The 26,514-nt window shown below is 43.8% G+C and overlaps 1 protein-coding gene and 1 non-coding gene across 3 annotated transcripts in view; both read right to left on the bottom strand.

Annotated features, from left to right (window-relative positions):
- Nucleotides 1-26,514, bottom strand: part of LOC106564483 (RNA-binding protein 20) — a 68,608-nt gene continuing 42,094 nt past the window's right edge. The window contains exons 2-14 of one of the 2 annotated variants that reach the window (XM_045691040.2): nt 26,112-26,340; nt 24,928-25,860; nt 20,993-21,054; nt 19,738-19,853; nt 18,733-18,824; nt 8,595-8,741; nt 6,789-6,920; nt 6,581-6,660; nt 5,680-6,403; nt 4,740-5,574; nt 4,508-4,618; nt 3,236-3,357; nt 1-1,663 (exon numbers count right to left, since the gene is read on the bottom strand). In XM_045691040.2, coding sequence (XP_045546996.2) covers nt 1,595-1,663; nt 3,236-3,357; nt 4,508-4,618; nt 4,740-5,574; nt 5,680-6,403; nt 6,581-6,660; nt 6,789-6,920; nt 8,595-8,741; nt 18,733-18,824; nt 19,738-19,853; nt 20,993-21,054; nt 24,928-25,860; nt 26,112-26,340 — 3,652 coding nt within the window. In that variant the 3' untranslated portion in view covers nt 1-1,594. The remainder of the gene's footprint in view (nt 1,664-3,235; nt 3,358-4,507; nt 4,619-4,739; nt 5,575-5,679; nt 6,404-6,580; nt 6,661-6,788; nt 6,921-8,594; nt 8,742-18,732; nt 18,825-19,737; nt 19,854-20,992; nt 21,055-24,927; nt 25,861-26,111; nt 26,341-26,514) is intronic. The other variant, XM_045691041.2, reaches the window with a different exon arrangement.
- Nucleotides 8,286-8,419, bottom strand: LOC123725785 (small nucleolar RNA SNORA18). The gene has a single exon (XR_006758298.1). It is a non-coding gene; the product is annotated as a small nucleolar RNA SNORA18 (small nucleolar RNA).

The following is a 26,514-nucleotide window of genomic DNA, read 5'->3' as shown; positions in this document are numbered from 1 at the left end:
TTTCTCTCTTAACATTTTTATTCAAATGATCGCATCAGAAAATAACCATAAGAAAAGTTCAACAAAATCTTAAACACAATCTTAAAACTTGGAGCAAAATTCACAGTGTAGAAAACAGAGAGAGAGAGAGCAAGTTTCAAACCCTGCCTCGACAATATATTATACTGACTTAAAATCACACTTAATTTAACTCTTAACACTTAATTTAACTCTTAAATAACACACATGGTCCAGTTCAAGTTTCTCTACAGTTTAAAGGCACTGTATAAATTATTTAGACATTTGCAAAATATTGAACCTGATTGTGACAAACTTTACAATTCACAAAGTTGTCAAAGTATTTTTAAATTAAATCAAATACGGGACAAAACACAATAGAAGAAAACCTGAAGAAAACGTATGGCGATACTTTGGCAAAACTGTATCTCAATTTAAAGGAAAATTCAACACAAAAACATATATTTAGGTATTTGTTTCATTAGTCGATTGTTGATATAGTCCCAAAATGTTCTGCTTGTCAGAATTTTGGGACTAAAGCATTTACAGCACTTAAGTTGTCAAGATATGTAACTTTCAAAATTGATGCAAAATGCATCATACAGGGATGATTTCTGTATTTTGAAAGTTACAAATCTTTCAGACTAATATGTCTTTGTCCATGTCTGTCGGGAACCGTATTCCATTTTGTCTCAATGAACAGACACAGTAGGTATAACAAGTGTAGGCCTTCCTATCCTCCAGTTATACACAAAAACACTGTGTAATGAAATATACATTCAAAATTCAACATCCGAATGAAACCAACCCGAGGATTACTTCTACATCTACCAATGGCAGATAAGTTCTAAGGCACTTTGTATCTAAAAACATAGGATGTAATATCCCTAACACTTTACAGACTAAAATTAAAAGTTAAATCAAATGATTGTAGTACTATTTGGAGTACAGCTACATAGAACAACATGTAACCAGAACCAGGACAAATACTAATATGGATGAGTTTCAGTTCACTATATCACAGAATCTAACTTCTACAATAATTACTAGAAAGAAGGCTGTGTTTATTCCTGTGATGAAAAACAAACACATTTATTCTCTACTACAAATAAATCAAAGGGTGAAAGATAGATAAATATATTTTTAACACAAATCTTTGGTGACCGGTTTTCATTTTCACAAATATTAACACTCTAACCTTTTTAAACTACAGTATTTTTATACTATGTACAAAATCAAACATATTGCTACATTGTATATAGCCTTGTTATTGTTATTTTGTTGTGTTACTATTTTCTTTAGCAAATATTTTTCTTTCTTTTTAACTCTGCATGGTTGGGAATGGGCTCGTAAGTAAGCATTTCACGGTAAAGTCTACACCTGTTGTATTCAGCGCATGTGAATAATAACATTTGGTTTGATTTGATTTTTAGCAATGAGTTTAGCAATCGCTCTTCTCTCCGGGTCCAGTGCATTTTACCGTGACTTCCATCCGATATGTCATTTATTCATGTCTCCTTCGTTGAGTGGTCCTTGGCAATCTCAGATCACTCAGTCTGGTACTTGACAGTACCGAATGATGAGTATAGGTCAGAGGTCACTCTGTAGCTGAGGGGTCAGTTAGTGCACCAAGAAAACTCTCCTCTGCCAGCTGAGACAGGTACTTCTGTGAAGAGCACAAATATAAAAGTTAGCTTTGTGTACGTCGTTGTAGAGTTCTCCTTTAAATGGGATATTCAACTGCCTTCAAATACTTAGCCTATAACACGGCTATCCACGTTTCACCTTTATTTCACTTACCACTATGATACACTACAACTCCATCTGACTTCCTGTGAATTTTAAAATAAGGAGACCTGATTTATCTGAAACTCCTCAGCCAGAGCTACTGCTGTTTGACACAATAGTGAAGGAGGGAGACCTCAGAGAGTGGAATGTTCTGAGAGAGAGGCAGGTGCTTCCTGAACAGACATTAACCTGTCTAGTTTCTACATTCACTGTGTTTCCCCAGTCCTGTTAAAGGCTAAAACCATCATCACCAGCCTGCTCTCAGCTAAGCGGGCAGCAGCAGGGAGCCCCCACACACACAATCACACACACAAAACCCCTCAGCTTTTGACGGACAGCGCAACTGTTCTTGAGGTTTTTTACCCTCGCAATGTAATCCATCAAATGTGAAGGAATCTTTTCCCCTTCTGGCTGCTTTCAGCTGTGCAGTTTTGCATGTGTGTGGGGTGTTTGCGTGCGAGTGTGTGTGTGTGTGTGGATGTGCCTGGATGGGCATTGGGCACTAATAGGTAACCTAATACAACTCCCAGTACTCAACACTGTGAGGGGGCCTTCCTGTAGTCAATGGGCTGCCCCTTCTACTGCCTGTTCACAGCCGCACAGAAATACCCTGGCCTGCTGAACCAAGAGCCTACTGGGAAGGAACCTTCAGAATGTTTTTACTTTACTTGAAGAGCACAATGGGTCTAACAAATGTAGGACTTTCTATCCGCCAGTTAGTCTACACGTTGCCTGTATACAAAGTAGGTCCCCAGGAAGGACTAGAGCAGCTGGGAGCCTTTAGGAAGTAAAGTAATGGATAGACTCCCATGGGCGCCACACTAACACCCTCTACTCTACTCACTCATCGAAAGTCTCATTTTCTGACACCCCACTGTAGGACCCCCCCCCCCCCCCCCCGCCACCCACTGTGAAGAGGGAAAAAAGCTTTGGATTGTGCTGCCAGTTTTGACGTGTGTGTGTGTGTAATAGAGATAGTGAGTGACTGATCTCTGTATCTCGTGCTCTGTCCCATGGTTGGGTAACATGTGCCACACTGTAACTCAACTCTAAAGACATTCTTCTGAACTTTTGGTCTCACAATGACGTCACTGAGTGATAAGCTTCCAAGCGTTCCCCGTAATAACTAATACATGTCGCACATATGTTCATGACTCTTCTGCAAGGGGCAGTGTAAGTTAACGATGGAGAGGGTTAGTGTTTCCTGCTATCAAAATCTTCATCATCATCATCATCATCATCATCATCGTTCATCCCCTTCCTTCCTTCTTTCTCTTCTTCTTCCTCCTCCTCCTGCTGCTCCTCCTCCTCATCCTTCTCCTCCTCTTCTTCTTCCTCCTCCTCCTCCTCCCGCTCCTCCTCTTCTTCCTCCTCCTCCTCCCCTCTTCCTCTTCCTCATAACCATGTCTAATTAGAACGACCTATGTTAATAGTAAATGTGTTGCTGTACCTGAAGGTTCCTGTAGTGGACAGTACTGCGACAGTGAGAGGTCTTGGCTGTCTCCTCGCTGGTGTAGAACAGGCCACACAGCTTACAGTAGAACCCCGTACTGGGCACGATGAACTCCACCCCTAGAACAGCAACACACCAATCAGAAAACTGCTAATACACCTCTAGAACAGCACAAACCAATCAGAGAACAGAACATGTACCCCTACAGCAGCCGCAGACCAATTAGAGAAGAGAATCCCCCGACCAAACAACAGCATCAGACCAATCAGAACACAGCCCATGTACCTCTAGAACTCTTATTAAAAGTTGTTACAAATGTGATTAGATTGTTACTACACTGGGACTAGAATAACGTAATGTAGTGTTACCAATGTAACTGACTGGCTAGAGAGGTTACCCAGGGCTAACTCCCAGGTCTGAAACAGACACGTTTTCAAAGGCAGCTAGGAGGAAAGTCAGCGGGCAGCATGGTCCCTCCACCCCTCATCAGTAGCCTTGTTGTCAGTGTGACAGAGGGAAGTTGTTAACTCTTCAAGCTGATCTAGATCAGCTGCACTGTCACTGTCTCTCTCATGGGAGAACACAACGCTGCAGCCAGACACCACTCAATTGTGAATCTATCTCAGCCATGCTGTCAATGACCGTAGCATTTGGCTGTGAAACACACACACACACACGGTGCACATACACTGACACACACCCACGTACACACACACACACACACAAACACACACACACACACACACACACACACACACACACACACACACACACACACACACACACACACACACACACACACACACACACACACACACACACACACAGCACACAGCACACACACACACGATGCACATACACACACACACACGGTGCACACACACACGATGCACATACACACACACGGTGCACACACACACACACACTCGAAGGCCATCATTGTCCACTCATGTGTAGCGTTCACCAACGAGGCACAGTAGGTCATGTGTGCCTATGTCATTCCAGGCCTAAATAAACACATCTCAGGGGTGCGTTTAACACCGTGCTCTCAACAATTGGCCAGCTGATGCTACCACATGCGCTCTTTCACTCCAGGTAAAGATAGCATTGGTATAACAGGTTGTTGATTAATAATCATATTATATTCAATAAGCTTTATTTGTCCCCAAGGCCAAGGGGCAATTGTTACTGGGCTTAAAATGACATTGCAGATAGCATACATACAACAACAACAATACTTCATGTAAATAAAAGTAGTTTGGTCCTTACCCAGAGGGATGCTGTGTTCACTGATAATCTTCTCCTGCCCTCTAGAAGGTGAGGGAGCCCCTATGTCTATCAGGTTTATAGGACGTGGGACATGTGTTGAATTCTGGATGACTGTAAATGAGAAGTGAACATAAGTTACCTATAAAATCTAGAAGAATAACATCTGTACAATAATAAACAGGAAACAAGGATGACGATTCAGAATCCCGATACTGGCTTATTTGATTTGTACCTCTAGGAGTCTCAGCCTTGTGCTGCTGTATGTCTGGCTCCATGACCGTTACTTCCCTCCCCACGTCCTCCATCTTGTGTATTACATCCTGGGTCTTGCTGCTTTCATACGCACCAGCGTGATTGGTTTGCGCCAGCTCCTGCGTCGGCGCTCCACTCTTCAGTACTTCAGCTTCCAAACACGTCTCTTCCAGGGCTGCCTTGAACTCCGGGTTGGGGAAATCATCCAGATCTGAACTGAGCTGTTCTGAGGCTACTGGGATGGGTAGCTGTGGCTGTGGCTGTGGCTGTGGCTGTGACTGTAGCTGTGGCTGTGGCTGTGGCTGTGGCTGTGGCTGTGGCTGTGGCAGTGACTGGTCTGTGGGGCTGGGGTTTGTGCTAATTTCCCCATCTTTCTCCTCTGTAGGTATAGGATCCACCACCCCACCTACCCCACCTCCTCTGCCCAACTCGGTATCCTCTCTCTGGGCTAACTCCTTCTCAGAGCAGGGCCTGGGACTGGGGGTGGAGGTTGATCGTGGAGCCTCCTCCCCCTCCTTCTCCTCTTCCTCCTCCTCCTCCTCCTCCTCCTCCGTAGGATCCTTGTGGAGGTCTGAGGCTGACCCGTCCTCGTGCTCCTGCAGCTCAGGGAGGTCCGGTTCGATGATGGAGTCGTCCTCTCCTACCTCGTCCACTGTGACCAGCTCCTCCATGTTCTTGGGGTACCAGCACTCACCCTCCGTGTCGTCCCCACTCTCCCACTCCTCCGCCTCGCTGTCTTTTTCTCTCTCATGCTTGCCACTTCGTTGAGGAGAAACAGACTTCTCTTTGGATCGCTGATCCTCAGCGGTTTCTCCCTGTAATGATATGGCATTTGTTTGTAAATAAGATATACTGTACATGTCCAACTTCTGATTTACGTATAAATCTTATTTACTTAAAAAAAAAATCCTATCACTTACGTTATTTTCAGTAATCTCTATTTCCGGTTTCTCCGTCCCGTGTCTCATGGTGGGTTTCTCGCTCCTTCCCCATGTCGGGGACACTCCTCTCTGTCTTCTGTCTTCTCCTGTCCTGGTGGGTAGAGACTCCTCTCCCAGCTCTGACTCTGAGTGTCTGGATCTGTGGTAGTCCCCTCCATCCCTCCTCTTTGACTTGACTCTCTCCTCATGTCTCTGGTACTGTGGCCTCAGGGGCTTCTCTGACTTGTACACGTGTTGTGTTTTGTAGGAGTCCTCATCCATGTTCCTGTACGAAGGGAAGGGGGGCATCCCCTGAGGGCTACCCCGCGGGTGGGGGTACCAGTCTCCCCCCCTGTTTCCCCCCCTCATCCCCTCCCCTCTTCCTCCTCCTCTTTCGTCCGCTGATCTGGGACTGATCCGGTCTCGGTCGGAGCGTTTCAGGTACGGCTTGTTCCGTCGATCCTGCATCCTCCCGTTCAGCCTGTCGTCATCCTCTGTACCTCCGTTCCTCCATGGAACCTCCTCCCTTTCCCTCTCTCGTTCTCTGTCCTCATCCCCCCTTCTCATGTGTTTGGCGGTCCAGGAGCCCCGTTCCGGGCCTCCTCGGCAGGGTGTCCCCTGCGGGCTGTGGGCTGAACTACAGGAGGTAAAGCTGGGGCTGTGGGAGCGAGGGCTCAGAGAGCGGCTGATGGGACTACGGGACCGCGCTCTCTCTGGCATGTAGCTGGGAGGAAATAATATAATTAATATGCAGTTTGTAGTCAGGAAGTAGTGTTGGATAATTTCATCCATTATTTGTTGTTTTCTACAGGGGATCGATCGTACATAGACAATCGCATATTACAACAAAAAATTGCCGCTAAGAAAATGTACAAGGAAAGAATGAAACAAGTCGCCTTACTGATCAATCTCCTGCATCTCGTCCCTTTCCCTCAGAGAGTTGATATCCTGGATGATTGAATCAACGTCTTTACCTGGTTTCTGTATGAACAGAGCGTTTTACACCATAACATGATACTGTACAGTAGATAAAGAACACAGTTGGTGTGAGCTAAATAACAACTGTAATAAACATTTCAACACCACAATGTCAACCCAGTACAACTCACCTTGAGCTGAAGCTCCTTGTATCTCTTGGACATCCTGATCAGTAGTTTCTGATCGTTGATCGTGGCTGGAGTCAGCTGGTAATATTGAACCATAGCCTGGGCCGCCTCAATGTACGCCATCTCCACAAACGCCTGTGGAGTGAAGAGGAAGAGGAAGAGCACGAATACTTTATTGATCCATTTTCCCTTACAGTCCAAGAAAATGTGTCTTACATTTTACCCCCAACCCCTTCTAAAGGCATGCAAACACACACACACAGGTTGGAGATGTTTGCGCAGAGGGTATTCACAGTGCAGGCTGCAACGCCCCATGCAGATTTTAGGGCTTAAGTGCCTTGTTCAAGGGCACAACAGCAGTTGAGTGGAGTGAGAGAAAGACACCAGTGTTAGACAACTGTTTGTGACAGTTTAACGTCCTTTTTTTCAAATAAAATTTTTGCAATAACATATGTCAAACAAGGTGCGAGCAAATCTTCTATATCCCAGCCAGCTTATCATATTTCATTGGCCTCATAAATCAAAAAGACAGTTACAATCTGCTCAGATACATTTCTGGGTAACCAACACCCATGATTTTAGTGTAGTCGAGCCCCTTGAATGTGATGTGGGTGACATTAATGAGTCATTTTAATACAGTGTCTGATAAATGAAATTCTAGAGACTGAGTGAGACATCATGTTCTGTGATAAAATGGTTGGATGGACCATAGGAAAAAAAGACATCATTATCACATTACAATAGAAAATGGTCCATGAAACCGTAGGCGAAAAAGGCATCTTATCGTATTACAAGATAATATGAAGTGGAAACAATTCATCTGGTCCAAAGCAACACAGGGGTACTGGTCCATAGCAACACAGGGGTACTGGTCCATAGCAACACAGGGGTACTGGTCCATAGCAACACAGGGGTACTGGTCCATAGCAACACAGGCGTATTGGTCCATAGCAACACAGGCGTATTGGTCCATAGCAACACAGGGGTACTGGTCCATAGCAACACAGGGGTACTGGTCCATAGCAACACAGGGGTACTGGTCCATAGCAACACAGGCGTATTGGTCCATAGCAACACAGGGGTACTGGTCCATAGCAACACAGGCGTATTGGTCCATAGCAACACAGGGGTACTGGTGCATAGCAACACAGGCGTATTGGTCCATAGCACCACAGGGGTATTGGTGCATAGCAACACAGGGGTACTGGTGCATTGCAACACAGGGGTATTTGAAGACATTAGAGAACTGCTCCAGTTGTCAAGGGCATTGACCCTTTTCTCCCAACAAATATATGTGACTAATATTGTGACTAGACTCCACCGTAGAGCAGTAGACGTTTGTGAGGGGGGGAAATGGGGTATCTGGTCCATAGCAACCGAGGGTTATTTCAAGACGTTCGCAAAGGGCCACACTTCCTTTGGTTTGCGTTTCTCCATGGCAGTTCTTTGTTCATTGAAGTGTGACTTGACTCCTTAGTGGTGCTGTATACATTAGTGAGTATTTGTTCTGCAGTGATATCCCACAGGGCTAATGGCAGTAGCTGTGAGGGTAAAGCGAAACCACAGGTTTGTTCTTTGAGGCATTTCCAACGACTAGGGCTCACTGTGGGAAGTCTGTCTGGGTAGGCCTCAGTTGTTAAGTTAATCGTTTAATTCACCTTTTAATAATCATCAGGTAAGACCAAAAACGAGCTCACTTTCTGGCCCTTCTGGGACTGGAGGACTGGAGTTGTGTACTTGTGTTTGGAGTTGTGTACTTGTGTTTGGAGTTGTACACTCATGTTTTAAGAGAATAACATTGTACTGTACCTGGTGGGTAGAGCGCATGAGGATGTAGTTGGTGACTTTCCCGAAGGGCAGTCCCAGGTTGATGACATCATTCTCTGTGCAGCTGCCCTCGGGGAGGTTGCAGATGTGGACGACCCGTCCTGTGATTGATTTCCTGGGTGGAAATGGCTAAAATAAAGAGAAATAAGAAAAATGCATCAGTATGTTTATTACTGTTAAAACATCATACGATTTGTGTAATATTTCACTGTATTTCATGTATTATTTACACTAGTAAAAGTCTGATTAAAATAGTCAATTACAGGTATGCTCTTATCTAAAATTACAAATATAAAAAAACTTTTTTAAGGTCAATGAAAATGTTTGAACCTACTTCAGCCACAGACTGTAGACCTAGACTAGACTGTGGGGAACTATTTCCTCTCTAATGTCAAAGCACTTCAACATTATCACTCACACTCTTAGAGCGTATCTCTCCACCTCAGTGGCTCTGATATAAATAGATCCCTGGTGAAGCGACACGGTCGCCGTGACAGCGTGACAATAATAATGAGAGCTTTCTCGCTTGGATTTGGGAACATGTCAGCTGACCAGGTACAGACATACATAGCACACACACACACACACACACACACACACACACACACACACACACACACACACACACACACACACACACACACACACACACACACACACACACACACCACACACACACACCACACACACACCACACACACACACACACACACACCCGACCCAGACATCCTAGTCATCTTTGCCACTAATCCCTCTGGATTGCCAAGTATAGCAACCCCCCGCTCCTCTCCCCCACCTCCTCCCTACCTCCCCCCTCGCTCTCCCTCTCAGAGTGGTGTAATTTACACCCAGGGGCAGCACTCAGCTCTGAGGTAAAAACCATTGGCCTCTCGTCTGACTGACTAATGGCCAACAAAGTAAGTGAATGAAGAGGGCGTCAACACTTTTCCCTAACAGCTAGGACACCAGATGTAATGGGAATCAGCATCATGGGTCAACCTATGGAATATATCAACCACTGTGTTGTTCAGTTGATACAGCACTGGATATACAGTAACATATGGTACTGTACACTACTCAGACATTTAATGTTCACTTACAGGAAGACATTTAACATATCTTTATTTTTTATGTATCTGTAATCTTTCATTCTGCATCGTTGGAAAAAGGACCCGTAACTAAGTATTTCGCTGTTAGACTACACCTGTTGTTTACAAAGAATGTGACAAATACAATTTGATTTGATTTGGATTTGGAAATTCCAGGCCAAACCGGGATCGTTCCTAACCCTAACTTTCACCTTCAGATCACTTCAAAGCAAAATGTGTTTATGTGTCACATAAAACACCACTGACAGACAGTCCCTGACAGCCGGGGGTTTGGGTGACCATGATATTACCCAGGACGGTCATAAATCCCTCCATGTTCTCCCCTAACCTCTGCCCTCTCTACTGTACAATATGTCAGGTAGTGCTGGATTTCTTCCGATCAGATTTATAAGAACAACAACACTGCAGCCTATCAGACCTGATCTGTCCGTAACCATGACATTACCCCAGAGACAGGCTGCCCAGCTAGCCTGACAGACAGTCCCCCTCTTACCTCTTACCTCTACCCTTTGTCCTCTCTGCCTTCTGTAAAATGTCCGGTAGTGCTGGAATTCTTCTGGAAAAATTACCTTTACATGTAAGAACAACACTGTAGCCTGACTAGGGTTGCAAAGGGAGGGTATATTAGTGGTAACTTTCTAAGTTTACCAGTACACTACCACAAGTTTGGTAACTTTAAAGGCATTTATGGAATTTTATAGCGGCCTTTTTAGGTATTTAAGATTATCTCTGGCCCTCAGTGTGGCGTTATCACATGTAAAATATATAACATAATAAAATGATGATTTTAAAACAGAGAAATAGAATGACAAAGCTGTACAACATGCTAAATATAAACCATCAACTTAGTGAATACCATTGGTGTTAAATATGAGCGTTTCAGCATGAAGTATCCTTTATTTATTTTTACACACAGTTATTTATTTTACTATGCCAATATGTCTTTGTTGTAAATGTTTTGCAGTTTTGAAAAAAGTCAATAGTTGGAAGAGTTGCAGAGTTAATTGAAAATAATGCCATTGTTGATTAGAAGCTTTTTTCATTATTTAGGCTATTTTCTCTTGAAACTGGACAATATGGATACATATATAAAAAATGACTACTTAAAAAAAAAGTTATTAAAGTATAAATTACCAAAGTTACCATAGATTTCCACAGATTACCTGTTAATTACCAAAATTACTGAAGTTCTGTTAACTTTTGTAAATTACCGGTAGTTTTGCAACCCTTAGCCTGACGGGCCTAAACTGTCCTTAACCATGATACTACCCAGAGAACCATGATTCTACCCCAGGAACGGGCCGCCCAGCCTGCCTGACAGACAGGCACACATGTGCGACAGTCTGGTATCTGATTCTCCTGGGTCTGGGCCTGTCAGTAACAGTAGCCAGGGCCAGGGATGGTGTTGTTTTTATAAGGAACTTGTACAGAGGAAATCTAGCACCAACAGATGTTTTACAAGAGGTAGAGAGGATAGGGGGACAGGGATATTGAAGTACTGATGTTGCTCTGTTTTTAAAGTTTCCTTTCACTGCCCCCAACTTGCATTGTGCTTGATGGTCCCTATACACCAGGTCACAGGCTAAAATGGGGGAACTCTTACCAGCGTATCTGTATAGCTACCTATTTCCAATAAGGAATGCTGCTACATTTGATAGTAGACAGAAAACTAGACAATACTAGTAGATGTGATGAGTTGGGAAAGTTGTGTCAAAAGAACATTGCTACTATGCTGCTACCCTATAATCCTCCCCTTAACCCAAGATTAGAACCAAGATGTTACACCCCAACATTAGAATCAAGATGTTACACCCCAAGATTAGAACCAAGATGTTACACCACAAGATTAGAACCAAGATGTTACACCCCAACATTAGAACCAAGATGTTACACCCCAAGATTAGAACCAAGATGTTACACCACAAGATTAGAACCAAGATGTTACACTCCAACATTAGAACCAAGATGTTACACCCCAAGATTAGAACCAAGATGTTACACCCCAACATTAGAACCAACATGTTACACCCCAAGATTAGAACCAAGATGTTACACCCCAAGATTAGAACCAAGATGTTACACCACAAGATTAGAACCAAGATGTTACACCAGAAGATTAGAACCAAGATGTTACACCCCAAGATTAGAACCAAGATGTTACACCCCAACATTAGAACCAACATGTTACACCCCAAGATTAGAACCAAGATGTTACACCCCAACATTAGAACCAAGATGTTACACCCCAACATTAGAACCAACATGTTATACCCCAACATTAGAACCAACATGTTACACCCCAAGATTAGAACCAACATGTTACACCCCAACATTAGAACCAACATGTTACAACCAAAGATTAGTATACAGTTTGTGAAAAGAACATTGCTACTGTGCTGCTACCCTGGACTCATCCCATAAAACCTAAGATTAGAAGCAAAACGTTACACCCCAAGATCAGTAGGTAGTTTATGTGAAGAACACTGCTACTGTGCTGCTACCCTAGACTAATCCGCTATCCCCAATGTTAATCTATCCAAAGCCCTGATTGCCTACAGGGTTAAATAACTGTCGTTTAACTGCGTCTGGCCCGCCACCTGATTTTAACGGTTTCAGATGCGAGAGTGATAATTCTATTTGCGGCTCTGTGCCAACTACCACTAGGCTAAGCTAGCTAGTTAACGTGCACACACCCACGTACACACACACACACACACACACACACACACACACACACACACACACACGAAAGGTCACAGCAGCCCAGTCAGTAAACAGCAACAAAAATAGACAGCAACAGGCTGTTAATGTCCTTGAGGTGAAAGAGGGAACAAGAGTCTTGCCACCGGCCCGGCCGGTCTTCGGGGTTGTATCAGTCAGAGTGTTTGCCTTGGAAATATGTGGTCCAGCGATCTGGACACTTGTTCATGCTTTTACATCCTTTGGATCCATATATTGAGGGTCAAACAGTGTCTGTTTCTGGGCTTGGGGAAGACGTTGACGCTTCTTAAACACAGCTTTAGGATCTTGGATCAGATTACCCTAGTCATAAACCATTAGGAGGATGCCTGTCTGACCTTGTATCAGTGGTTATGGGCTAGACTTGTTCATACCTTTATACAGCCTGAGCCTTACCCCTGACTTGAGGGTCATACGGTGTAAATGTTCTTGGGCTGTGGAAAGGTGTCAACACTTCTTAAACACTGCTGTAGCATTTTTTTATTTAACCTTTATTTAACTAGGCAAGTCAGTTAAGAACAAATTCTTATTTACAATGGCAGCCTAGGAACAGTGGGTTAACTGGCTTGTTCAGGGGCAGAATGACAGATTTTTACTTTGTCAGCTCGGGGATTTGATCTAGCAACCTTTCGGTTACTGGCCCAACGCTCTAACCACTAGGCTACCTGCAGTAGCAATGACATTACCCCTTGCTTCAATTGTAACCATTGGAAGGGTGTAACAAAAAAAAGCCTGACATTGTATCAGTGGTTAAAGACAGTTTCTGTAATATAAATCTATGTACTGTAGTGTATTGCAGATTTAAAAAAATAAATGATCCCCAAAATGACCAAAAGGAACCACTGGTCCTTACGTTGACATTGGACATTGTTAGTGTGTATATTACTAATTTAGCTGATCTACAACAGCTGTGGATGGACTGGAGTGTTGCTGTTGATTAGTGTGTGGAGGCTGACAATGGCAGATGATTTACACATCTCGTAAACGTGATTGGGTTTACTGGGGTACGGGGAGCTGCGTTTCTGTTGGGAGATTGTATTACAATCACACACTATCTGACCTTCAGATCTGGGTTCAAATACTATTTCTAATACTTTATCTGGGCTTACTTGAGCTTCACCTAGCGCGATGGAACCAATAGAATAGTTGTAAAAGTGCAATCCCCGCCCATCTGGCACTCAAGGCAGACTAGAGCAAACTGTTAGTATTTGAAAGATTTCAAATAGTATTTGTGGTCTGGTGACCTATTCATCAGGAACTGAAGTGAAGTTACAATTGTAATACATGAGGCAGTTAGTCAAGTTACCAAAGGCCCGGCCTGGCAAATGTCATTGTGGCTAGTAAACCACATTTGAAACGTGTGACTGGAATGATATGACATTGTGATGTTTATCACATGGTTTACATGTGATGGTCTTTGATGTCAGTGTTCAATTGATATTGACTTTGCAATCAATTACAAGAAAGACAGATGAAAAAAAAGAGAGATCGAGAGAGAGAGATGTTTTCGTGCACCAGTGAATGTTTTGATACTGCTACCGAGAGTCAATCAAACATGCTTGCAAATTCCCACTTTCACTCTCAGCAGTCTCAGCAGTAGTTCCGCCCCATAGACAAACCACTAATAAAGAACACAGCCCTTTACACCCATACCCGTATACGGGTTGAAAGTAGCAGATTTGGACACTAATAAGCGCTTAAATTGGAGAGCAGTGGCTGTACAGTAACATGCTATACATGACGTCAGAGCTCAGGCTTTGCGCTTCACAGCTATGAATGGGTTTTGACTGACAACCATTCTGAACATGATGACAACCATCCCTCACGCTAATTGGCCAACTTTTTGCAAACGTTTGGTTGTCTGAATGAGGTAAATTCTGAAAATTACGAGGACTCTATGTATTTTGAAAGATGAGACGATGAGGATTGTTATAAATACCGCTTCGATGTCATACAAGCAAGCCAAACATCTGTCAGTCCAAATGTGCACTTCACATGTCCATATCATGTTTGATGTCCAGTTACAAGATGACATGGTGTTATACCCTGGGTTGTCCTGAACAGAATGAGTCTGTTTGTTGTATTGTGAAGACAATGTGCCGCGGACCACGCATCTGAATGCTCTCATGACTCTATTCCATGCGCACTAAATGTAGGATCTGCTTCTCTGAATTGCCGTGTGAAAGCCTTACACTGTAAGATCCTATTTTATAACTTAGCTAGTCATGTTTGCAATAGACCAAGCTTTTAAATGATGCTCACCAGACACTGACTGCGATTTAATGGACCACTTTACACTCTCAACCAAACGTTTCATTTTGAACTCTACACTTTACACTCTCAACCAAACGTTTCATTTTGAACTCTACACTTTACACTCTCAACCAAACGTTTAATTTTGAACTCTACACTTTACACTCTCAACCAAACGTTTCATTTTGAACTCTACACTTTACACTCTCAACCAAACGTTTAATTTTGAACTCTACACTTTACACTCTCAACCAAACGTTTAATTTTGAACTATACACTTTACACTCTCAACCAAACGTTTCATTTTGAACTCTACACTTTACACTCTCAACCAAACGTTTAAGTTTGAACTATACACTTTACACTCTCAACTAAACATTTAATATTGAACTATACACTTTACACTCTCAACGTTTAATTTTGAACTCTACACTTTACACTCTCAACCAAACGTTATGACTAGCAGCGTGCTGTTCCCCTCGAGAGACATTCCTGTTTGTTTATCCAACGTTGGATGAACGTTAGATCCTTGTCGTTGTACGACCAGGGTGCTGACCACGTTCCTAAAACAGAGGGCCCGGCCACGCCTTGGATCGCCGTGGAGTCCCCTTGGTTTAGAACTCAACCTCTCTGCACCGCCAAGCCCTCCTGTGGATCTGTGTGTGTGCTTGAGGTCTCAATTCTGTTTCAGTTATTACGTTTGGCCGTTAAATGAAAGACACTTTTGCATATTGTTTTCATGTATAATGCATTGTAGTTCAGCCCTATAATTAATTGGACTCTGCATATCAGTACTGCTACTAAAGATAAATGAAGATATCAGCAGTGTTTGTATCAGGTACTTTGAGTTTGAGAAAAACAAATTGCAAAGACCTAGGCTATGAACGCAAATCATTATGTTATAATCATTTTTAACTTGATATTCAAGTGTACTACTACAAAATCACAAAATTCTCAAACCATGCCATAGACTAGTTGACAGTTTAGCTGATAGAGTGTCTGTTGACGATTATATATTTTTTAACAGACCACCAAAGGCATTTTTCTATAGGCTACCCTGCAAGGCTTGTATTTTGCTAGGAACAACACAACCTCCATCTGTTGGGTTGTTGGTAGCAGGGACAGGTGTAGTGTTTACAGGGCTAACATTAGCACACCACTGACATGATAAAAGGCCTCGTTAATAAAAGGGTGTCAAACAGATACATAGGTTTCTGTGGAAGCCTTTCTAGCCTGGTCCCATATCTGTTTGTGCTTGCCAACTTGGTAAGACCGAACAGACAGGTCGGGAGCCAGGCTAGTTTTTTGTAGGAGTTCCACAATTCACATCAAACGCTTTTAAATCTCCAATAAAAGTTGTTGCCTAACAACAGTTGACAATGATAAAAGGTGTTGCCTAACAACAGTTTACAATAGAGACATATGTTTGTTGGTGCAATGCAATAGGCATCAGTGTGTTGTTCCAAGGAAGAAATGTGAACATGTTTATAGTGGAAAGGGACGGAGGCCTATTCCAAGTTGTCAGTTTGAATCAAAATAGTGAAAAAGCAGACACGCAACACAAAAAACATGATGGGACATGAGCTCCATATTTTCTCGCTATAGATGGCTATCACTCAGTCAAATCCTCAATCCAACGACTTAAAAATACTTAACCTCGGACAAAAAATAGCTAAAAAAGTTTCCTCAATTAATTCCACAGATAAAATGGCCACCTATAAATGTCACGCTGAAATAGCCCGACGAGCCGTCATGGCGATACTCTACACCTCAAGTAAACCCAAGTAAGACCTCACATCAAAAAGTATGCTGCCAGACACACACACAGATGCGCACAGACACACACACACATACGGATGCAGGCACACACGTCACCCCTCTCCTCACCACCTCTCCTGATGGAGAGGGCGTCTTGGCCACGTGGCACCTCCAAGTCAAGGTGCGCTGTCATATGGTGTAACTGGGTGTAACAACTGTTTCTTACATATACCACATGGCACAAATAATATAATATAACAGAATAAAATAGAATGGATCATTGGTGTAAAAGGATGAATCTATCATTTAAAAAAAGCTATAGTGAAAATGAAATAACACACGTAAAAAGATCTATTCATACTCCAAATAAATGAATACCAAAAATTCAACAGTTACATGTATAAACCGTTATTATCTGGCCAAAGCCTACGGGGGTTTTGTAGCTGTGTAACTACATCTTCGCATACGGTTGCGAATGAATCAGTTAGACCCATTTCATCACCAAAGAGAAAGCTGAAATCTGTGTTTACAAGCCAGGCATTTAATTATATAGTTTGTAGGATATATCACTTTGAAATCAAATCAACACACAACAACAAAAAATAGTATAAAAAGCAAAAACGAACCGGGATTATGAAAATCTATCTTGCCACAGCCAATGTATTTTTTTGCAGTTTAGCACTGTAGAGTCCTCGCATATGGTTGTGATAAAGTCCATTAGACCCGTTTTATCACTAAAGAGAAAGCTTAAATCTGTTCATTTCACACACGCGTTTTCAAGCCAGGCATTTAATTACATAGTTTGCCGGAGATATCCGTTTAAATGGAGTTAAGTTGTCTAGCAAAGACAAAAGCTGCTCTCTGGATCCACAGCTGTCAACGAGGCCCTTCGCTGGTCCGTTATTATTTACTAACACAACACACAACACCATCCGCCACCACAGCTTAGATATCCTAATAGCTGAAACACAGCTGAAATGCGTATGCTCAAAACCAGAGAGATATGGATGGAAGCCAGTGGTCAAACTAAAACAAGAGTGCACATCTCAGTCAATATGGTTCTTTAGTTCTTGAAATAAAACATATACTGTATTTAAAAATACATCAAATAAGTAGAACTGACTGGAGAAACACTGCCATACAACAAGAAAAATACACCTTGGCACAAATACATAGCCTGCTATGTGCCCCCATGTTGGGCCCCCGTGTTAAGCCCTTCCTCTGCCATGCTCTCTCTAGGCACAGAGGAAAGCCAGGGCATAGGTGGAACAAGGTGACGTGTCTAACCAGCTTTCTCACAGAGACACAACACACCAAATGAAATATACGTTGATTAATTATGTAGGAATAGACACATTCAATTCAATTATATTAATAACTTTAAGAGCAGAGACTGTGCGCCAAAGATGGTGGTTAAATTAAAATACTTCACTCAGGCCATTTACCATTGAAAAAAAATGGTCAGTTCCTGTCTACTTAAGCTGTGATAGCATGAGTCTGGTCTACTTAGTTCATTGACTTCCATTGAAACAGAAAAAACGAGAGAGTGCGATGTCTCTCTTCCTCTTCCATCTCTGCTGTGCGCAAAGTAGAGAATCCCGCACATGCGAAGAAGCTTCAGACCTTTAGCTGTCGGGAAGAGGGTTCCAGAAAACATGGATCTGCAGCCACTCCGTAACTTTAATTAATAAGCCATACTAAATGCTTTTTAGTGCTTTATAAATGATTGTAATGCATATAATGCTTAGAATTTGCAATGCTTATAAATGTTTATAAATGCACTATTACTACTAATTTATTGATCGTATATTTATTACTATGTATAAATAGTTGATGCATGCTGACTAGTTAAATTAAAATAATATTTTATATTATAAAGTTATTATAAAGTGTTACCATAAAATCTTTCTGTCATTCAGCCCAAATTTACTATATGTATTTCACAAAAGCATGTATTCACTAATCTTGATATACAAAAGCCAAAACATTGACCTTTAAATTGTTTAATAATGCTTATTAATGAAAGTTATTGTAAAACGTTACCCCAAACTACAGTCCTTATATCTCATTCAGTAGGGCATTTACAGTTTTTGTTTCACAGCAGCAGCCTAACTGATCTTGATAAGAGAAAGCCAAACATTTATCTGACCTTTTACAAACTGTACAATCTGTCGTTGTAGCCTACACGTATTTACATCCACACACAGCAGTAGCACATATCCCCTAATCTTGATAAGCGAAAGCCAAAACATTTGTCTGACCTTTGACCCAGGTGGGAGTTGGGTAAATCCAGCCCCTGACATGGGATAGGTCCTCATTACTCCAGCTGGTAGGTTAGCTCCGGATGATACATCTGGATAAATGTGGAGGAAACAGGAACGACAGGACCATGAAACACATGGGATTGAGGAAGTTATGTTGTGTTAATTCTTGACTGTGAAGAAACCAGAAAATCACAATGACCTATGTTAAAATGTTGTCATGCTATCCTAGTTTTGCTTGTTATGTTTGTATCATGGCTGTTCTTGAAATTAAAGGACCAGTCTACTTCACAAGCTCACCTTAAAAATAAAAAATAAAGAATATTGGCTCTGATAAGAAAATACCACCTTTCTATTATTTAATTATTATTATTATTATTATTATTATTATTATTTTATTTAACCTTTATTTAACTAGGCACGCCAGTTAAGAACAAATTCCTATTTACAATGACGGCATACCCCGGCCAAACCCAGACGACGCTGGGCCAATTGTGCGCCGTCCTATGGGACTCCCAATCATGGCCGGATGTGATACAGCCTGGAATCGAACCAGGGACTGTAGGGACACCTCTTGCACTGAGATGCAGTGCCTTAGACCAGTGCGACACTCAGGAGCCCAAAAAGAAGTTGTACTCTCAAAATACTGTAATCTTTATTGAAAAGAAACTATAAACCCCAGACAAATAGTGTAAAAAAACAAGTTTCACAATTAGTAATAGTAATTTACATCGATATTACAAGTTTTATTTGTGTTTTATAAGTACTATATTGAGATGATATCAACACATCAAGTTAGCTCGATCTGCTCCCTACTCCCTAGATCGAAAAATCCAAAATGAGACCCATGCCATGCACCCTGCAGTCTAAAAATAGCAGCAGTTCCACCCCCATCTACCACATATCTACCACATATCACATATTTCCCCTCTTAGAAACACCACAACATTGACCTTCAACCTCCAACCCGAAGTCTTTGAGACACAGACACACACTCCAACCTACCTTGATTGGCGGTGGAAGAGTAAGCCATGGAGTTATTCACCCCGACGTTGTTTAGGCATCCTTCAGACGACCCGGCGGGACCGTAGTGGACGGCTCCGGCTGTGATTGTAGCACTGCTGACAGAACCGGACGCCACGAGAGGCTTGTTTTAGTTTCCTGACTAACTGATTGAGTGATCTGACTACCTGCACTGCTCTGTCCTCCCTGGCTAGTCTATCTTGCTGACTAACGGAAAAGTAAACGTATGAAAGAAAATTAAATAAAGAATGTTGCACACTCTATATACAGTATATCCCAATGATTTAATGGGTATTAATTACACCAATGTTTTGGGCATTATGGCCCTTCTGCAGGGACGCTACCGGAGACTAGTTTTAGATTTCTGACAGACTGACTGTCCCTCGACTGTCCATGCCTGGCTCTTGTTATATCTTGTGACGGGGGACCTCAAGTCTCATATTCAAAAGCCATTAAGACTGTATATGGAACACAAGTGTAAAATCAAATGCCTCGGCTGTCCGGGGATATTTACTTTGGGAATAACGGAGGAGATCAGAATAAGGTGAAGACATGACTTAAGGGTCACAAGAGTATGACGATTAAACTTACAAAACAAGGACAGAAACTAATACATTAAGTAACTTATAAAGCATGTATAAACAGGTATCATGGCTTAATCATTAAAGTTATTACAATTTTGTAGCCTATATCTGACTGAAAAGTACCCTAAGAACAAACTTTCAGTGAAGCACATGCTACACAGCTGCTACACAACACAAAAATGTACTACATTTAGGAAACGTTTTTGATAATACTTTGCAATAAGGTACACTTTCTAAAGCATTTCTCATTATGTTATTAATGATTTATAATGCATTTACAAACGATTAAATAACCAGTAATGTAGTTATAAACCCTTTAAACTCTATATGAACGGTACCCTATTGTAAGGAGTGTTTTCCTTATATCTCAAACCCACAGTGGAGCACGCGTTACACAAAATGTCAAAACAAGATCAAAACAGAACACATTTAAGAAATTGTTTTAGCCTATACCGTATCTAACTGACAGGCTCCCTCAATACTGTACTTCACAACACACGGTATGAGCGGAGCACGTTACACATTACTCATTTGTTGTCAGTCACTCCCTATTCCTAGACAGGAAGCAGAAAGCCGTTTCTAGATCACACAGAAGCATATCAACGTGCTGTCTAATCGACTTGACCTCCCTATAACTCATCCCTATAACTCACCCTTCAGAGTACAGCAAGCGGTTCTGCAGGTGTAGTTTACCTTTCACGTGCTGGTCCCAGTCCTGAAAAACACACATCCAACCAAACCCAGTCAGATAGATAGACCCTGACTCACTGAACGCTAACCCCTACCTCAGTGCACCCACTTTGAGCACAACGACATTCCCCCCCTGTGTGTCTGGCCCTGATCATGGGTGGCTGGACTATAATTAAAGGGGCAACGACTTAGCGCGGAGAGCAACTGCTTCTGGAGCAGCTACAGTTAGCCTGGTTTCAGATCTGTTTGTGCTGTATAGCCAACTTGTCCTGCCAATGGGATATATGAGTCCCAAAAGTGTTGGCTAGACCACACAAACAGATCTGGGACCAGGCTAACTGTAGTTGGCTCTGTGGTGTAATGATGTTACAGCCTGCACACCACAGTAAAACTAAACTGTTCCTCACACCCCCATTCGAGGAAGAGGCCATTTACAGTTCAGTTCACACACACGAATGAACTAGTAGTTGTTGAGCAAATGATCTATTACAGAGCTTAACATTAGAAAGAGCAAGATGCTAAAGGGATTGAGTTCAATATTCACACCATAGAATTAGGAATTAGTATACTAGAATCTTCATAAACCTTCTTATGATGGGATAAAGGTCAGCCATTTTGGTCAGGAAGTTGATCAACCATGGTTTGCCAGTGTTGTGATAAGATATTGTGTAAAATAATGAATTTGAAGAATTTATCTGCACTGTGTTTGTTAGCTAGCTAGCCAGCCAGTTTTGATTCCAATAATTATTCAAATGAACTGCCAATATGCCAACATTCCATTCAAACAATGCAGTCAACCCACAGCCATACACTGGCTGAAATCAGTTGATGATAGGACTTAGACAAGTTGTAAATGCAACAAGTACTGATTGTATCATATAATAGCACTCACAGCATTCCAAGAAAACTAAAATTGAGACATTAATGGTCTGTTTACATATATTTTTGTCACGCCCTGATCTGCTTCAACTGTCCTTGTGCTTGTCTCCACCCCCCTCCAGGTGTCGCCCCTCTTCCCAATTATCCCCTGTGTATTTATACCTGTGTTTTCTGTCTGTTTGTTGCCAGTTCGTCTTGTTCGTTCAAGCTAACCAGCGTTTTCCTGTCAGCTCCTATCGTTTCCCAGCCTCTCTTTCCCCGTCCTCCTGGTTTTTGATCTCTGCTTGTCCTGACCCTGTACCCGCCTCCCTGACCTCTCTGCCTGTCCCGGACCCTGTGTTTGCCTGCCGTCCTGTACCGCTGCTCCACCTCTGGATTACTGAACTCTGCCTGTCCCTGACCCTGAGTCCGCCTGCCATCCTGTACCTTGGCCTTACCCTGATTCTTCGACCCCTGCCTGCCTTGACCTGTCTTTGCCTGCCCCTGTTGCGGCAATAAATATTGTTACCTCGACAGTCTGCGCCTGGGTCTTACCTTGATTCCTGATAGTATGAACTGGCCATGACTGACCCAGCAGACCTGGACCAGCTCCACCACGCCATCTCCTCCCAAGGAGCCGCCATTGGTAGGCACCAGGAGTTACTTCGCGGTATGATGGAGGGGTTTTAGGCCACGGCCGAACGTCACGACCAAGCATTGGACACTCATCGCTTTAACCATCCGAATCGATGGTCGGCTACGGGAATGTAGGAGGGAGAAGAGGTTCGATTGCGGTCCCAATCGCTCACTCAGGGATCCCACCTTGCAGCTGATAAACTCCAGATGTCCCCGAAAGGATCCGTGCTTACCCGAGTCCCTCCAAGAGCCTCCGGAGACTGCCGATTCACCTCTTCCCGAGCCGACACAGCTCGGCAGGGCTGGCTGCCTCCAGCCGAGCGCGAACGCAGACTTGCGACCCAGACTTGTCTGCATTGCGGTACTGCTGGTCATTTTGTGTCTACTTGTCCCTTCAAGAGAGCTAGCTCATTCGTTGGAGTGAGTACACTGGTGGGTCTGAGAGATAATTGTTCTTCTCCCCTTACTCGCCCCCCTCTCTATGCCACCCTGCTGTGGGGCGACCAGTCCAAGTCTCTCCAGGTGCTTATCGACTCGGGGGCCGATGTGAGTCTCATGGACAATACCCTGGCGTCCGAGCTGGGCATCCCCACTCAACCCTTCCCCATTCCCATGGGTGTTAGAGTGCCAGACAGGCGCTTGATAGGCTGGGTCACCCACCAGCCACCCCCGTCAGCCTACGAGTGTTGGGAACCACAGCGAGGCTATCCAATTCCTGCTGGTTGAGTTGCTGCAGGTTCCCGTGGTATTGGGATTCTCTTGGCTCCAGTGACACAATCCCTCCATTGTGGGCTGGAGCCATTGTGGGCTGGAGCCCATCCTGCCACACTGGTTGCCTGAAGTCAGCTCTGCCTGCATCTTCCTGGGGGCTTGGAAATTGCCCTGGACCTCTCCGCAAGCTCCACAGAGTACCAGGACCTCCGGGATGGGTTCAGTAAGACCCGGGCCACTGCGCTTCCGCAGCACCGACCGGTATCCAAGGAAGTCAAGTCTGAGGCACTGGCATGTCGCTTTAGGGCCGTGGCTACACCCCCGGAAGCCGAGACCTGTCCCCCCCGCTCCAAGATCACTAGCCCCTCTCCTGTTTGTCCTCTGTTGCCCTGTACCCTCCATATTTTTCCTGCCTTTTCGGTGTCTAGAGTCAAAACCATGTCTGACTGCCCATTGTCTTCTGTTTCTAGGCCCATCCCTCTCCCCGTGTCATCGATGGCCAGCCAGCGTACACAGTGAGACGCTTCCTGTGGGTTCGACCACGGGGCAGGGGTTTCCAGTACCTGGTTGACTGGGAGGGTTATGGCCCGGAGGAGAGGTGCTGGGTTCCCGCTAAAGACATCTTGGACCCGGCCCTCATCACCAACTTTCACTGCTGGCACCCCAGTCAACCAGGTATCCACCCAGGTGGAACGCCAGGTGGCATCCCTAGAGGTGGGGGGGTACTATCACGCCCTGATCTGTTTCACTTGTCCTCGTGCTTGTCTCCACCCCCCCAGGTGTCGCCCCTCTTCCCAATTATGTCCTGTGTATTTATATCTGTGTTCTCTGTTTGTTTGTTGCCAGTTCGTCTTGTTCGCTCAAGCTAACCAGCATTTCCCTGTCAGCTCCTATCGTTTCCCAGCCTCTCTTTCCTCGTCCTCCTGGTTTTTGATCTCTGTTTGTCCTGACCCTGTACCCGCCTGCCTGACCTCTCTGCCTGTCCCGGACCCTGAGTCCGCCTGCCGTCCTGTACCTTGGCCTTACCCTGGATCTTCGACCTATGCCTGCCTTGACCTGTCTTTGCCTGCCCTTGTTGCGACAATCAACATTGTTACCTCGACAGTCTGCGCCTGGGTCTTACCTTGATTCCTGATCATTTTAGAGGGTATTTATACAGACAATTGGTATAAAACCCGTATAAACTGTATTTATAATAATATGACAATATTTTAGGTTGACAATAATTCTATTACACAATTTCCGATATATCACACGCCTTACTTTTATTTTCCTGCATAATTAAAATCAGGATTATGCCTCTACTGCCAATCATTCCAATCAGACTGGTTTGGATATCTCCCTGACCAATATGGCTGCAATTTTCACTTCATTCTGGAACTTTGAGGGTTTATGACATAGCCCCTCTAGTAATTTAATAGGATCTCTATGTTTCACACACTACAGTAAATTAAAATTGAAAGGTATTGATGATATATGTTCACTAGAATAAAACCATGTTATCCCACATCGTCTATGCCTGCATCTCAGTTTCAAAGAGCAATACATTCTGATAGGAGTGTCACCAAGCTTGTTCAATGTAAGTAAGTATTTCTCTAGTCTAGACTTTACAGGAAGTTACATATTTCTCCACAGGAAGTGACATACTGCCCACAGGAAATTATATAATCCCCGTCCAGTGAGCTCCACCCACCTTGAGGTTATAGACCTTCTTCTCACAGATGGTGCACTGGTGGGGCAGGTGGGATGGCGTCACAGCATGGAAGTCATTCAGCTGGTGAGGTTGGAGTTGTACAGAACCACCTGTAGACAGGATCTCCTCTCCCCCCTGCAGGGGCTGCTTGTGGTATCCCACAAACCCCTTGGTGCCACCCATTCCTGCTCCGAACGAGGAAGTAACTCCCCCACCGCCAGAATTTAACTTGGGGTCAGAGGTTGGCTCCTCTGGATTGTACAGTTCCTCTCTGGAACGGAATGGCTGCCCAGTCCCCATCCATACTGTGGCAGTATTAGAAACCATGTCCAACCCTTTTCCCATGTGGCTCATGTGAGCTGGGCTTTTCCACTGCTGCTCATTAAAAGCGTTCTTGTTCTGATCATGTTGATTCCCAACACCGAACCCAGCCTGTTGTTGTTGACTCTGACCGTTTTGTCCATAGAAGTCAATCTGAAAGCCTTGGTTTGTACTCTTTGCCTGAGTCATGATCGGCACGTACTGTCCTTGTCCCTCTCCAGCTTCACTCAAAGCCACCGACGTCCCCCCTATGAAGCCATACTGGAGATGCCTATCCGTATCTGAAGGGTATGTTGAGCCAGCTTTCTTGCCGTAGTCTGATCCACCATGCTGGTTGGCCTGTTGCTGCTGCTGTTGGTTCCCAGAAACACCCCCACCTCCGTAATGGTTCAGCCTCACATTACCATGATTCTGGTTGAATCCAGCCCCTACCAAAGTCCCCAGGGCAGAGTTGGGGGGTGGCGGCGGTGGCGGCGGTGGCGGCGGTGGAGGCAGTTGGAAGGCTAGGGCACTGGAGTGGAAACCACCACCAACTGCTTGGGTATTATTGACCATGGCCGAGGCGCGGAGCTGGTTGAAGAAGGGCTGGGACATGGCCACATTGGCGAGGACCTGATTGAGGGAGAAGATAGATGAAAAAACATAAGTCTCGAAAACAGCAGAGAGTTATTTGAAAAGTGTGTGAAAATAAAAGTTTGCATTTCAGAATAAAATTCCCAGATATGTAAATACAAGAAAACCAACCAACCCTGTTACAGACTTGATTGAGGAAACTGTATGACACTGTAAGTATTTCAAAATAAAAGCTTACATTCCAAAGTACCCCAAAAAATACAGGCAAACCAATCAATTCTGTAACAGACCTGATTGAGGATGCTGGCTGCGTTTGCAGAGTTTGCATTGCCCCCCACAGCACTCTGGGCCAGTTTAAGGCGGTGGAAGGTGAGCTGGGCCTGGAGCTGGGCTAGCTGGATGCTGGCGGGTGTCAAGAGGAGCTGTGTGTTCTGGTGGGTCCCACCCCCACCACTCAGCTGGCCCGGGCCACCACCCACTGGCTGGGGCTTGTTATCATTGCCGTCGGACACGCTGGTGCTAAAAACAAACAGGGAAAAGATGGATGAGAAAATGTAAACAACCGTAGCTATAAAACACAGCTTTTAATCACAGGTTCGGGTCCCACTGATTAAAATGAATAAATAAATACATTATGTAGCCTTAACATTTAGCTTCTGTGGAGGAACTACAATTGGTATCAGGATCATAGAC

This window comes from Salmo salar, chromosome 12 (assembly GCF_965601325.2).
Source record: "Salmo salar chromosome 12, fSalSal1, whole genome shotgun sequence".
NCBI classification, from domain to species: domain Eukaryota; kingdom Metazoa; phylum Chordata; class Actinopteri; order Salmoniformes; family Salmonidae; genus Salmo; species Salmo salar.
Note: the sequence above shows the minus strand (reverse complement) of the source record. Positions and strands in the feature narration are given on the sequence as shown.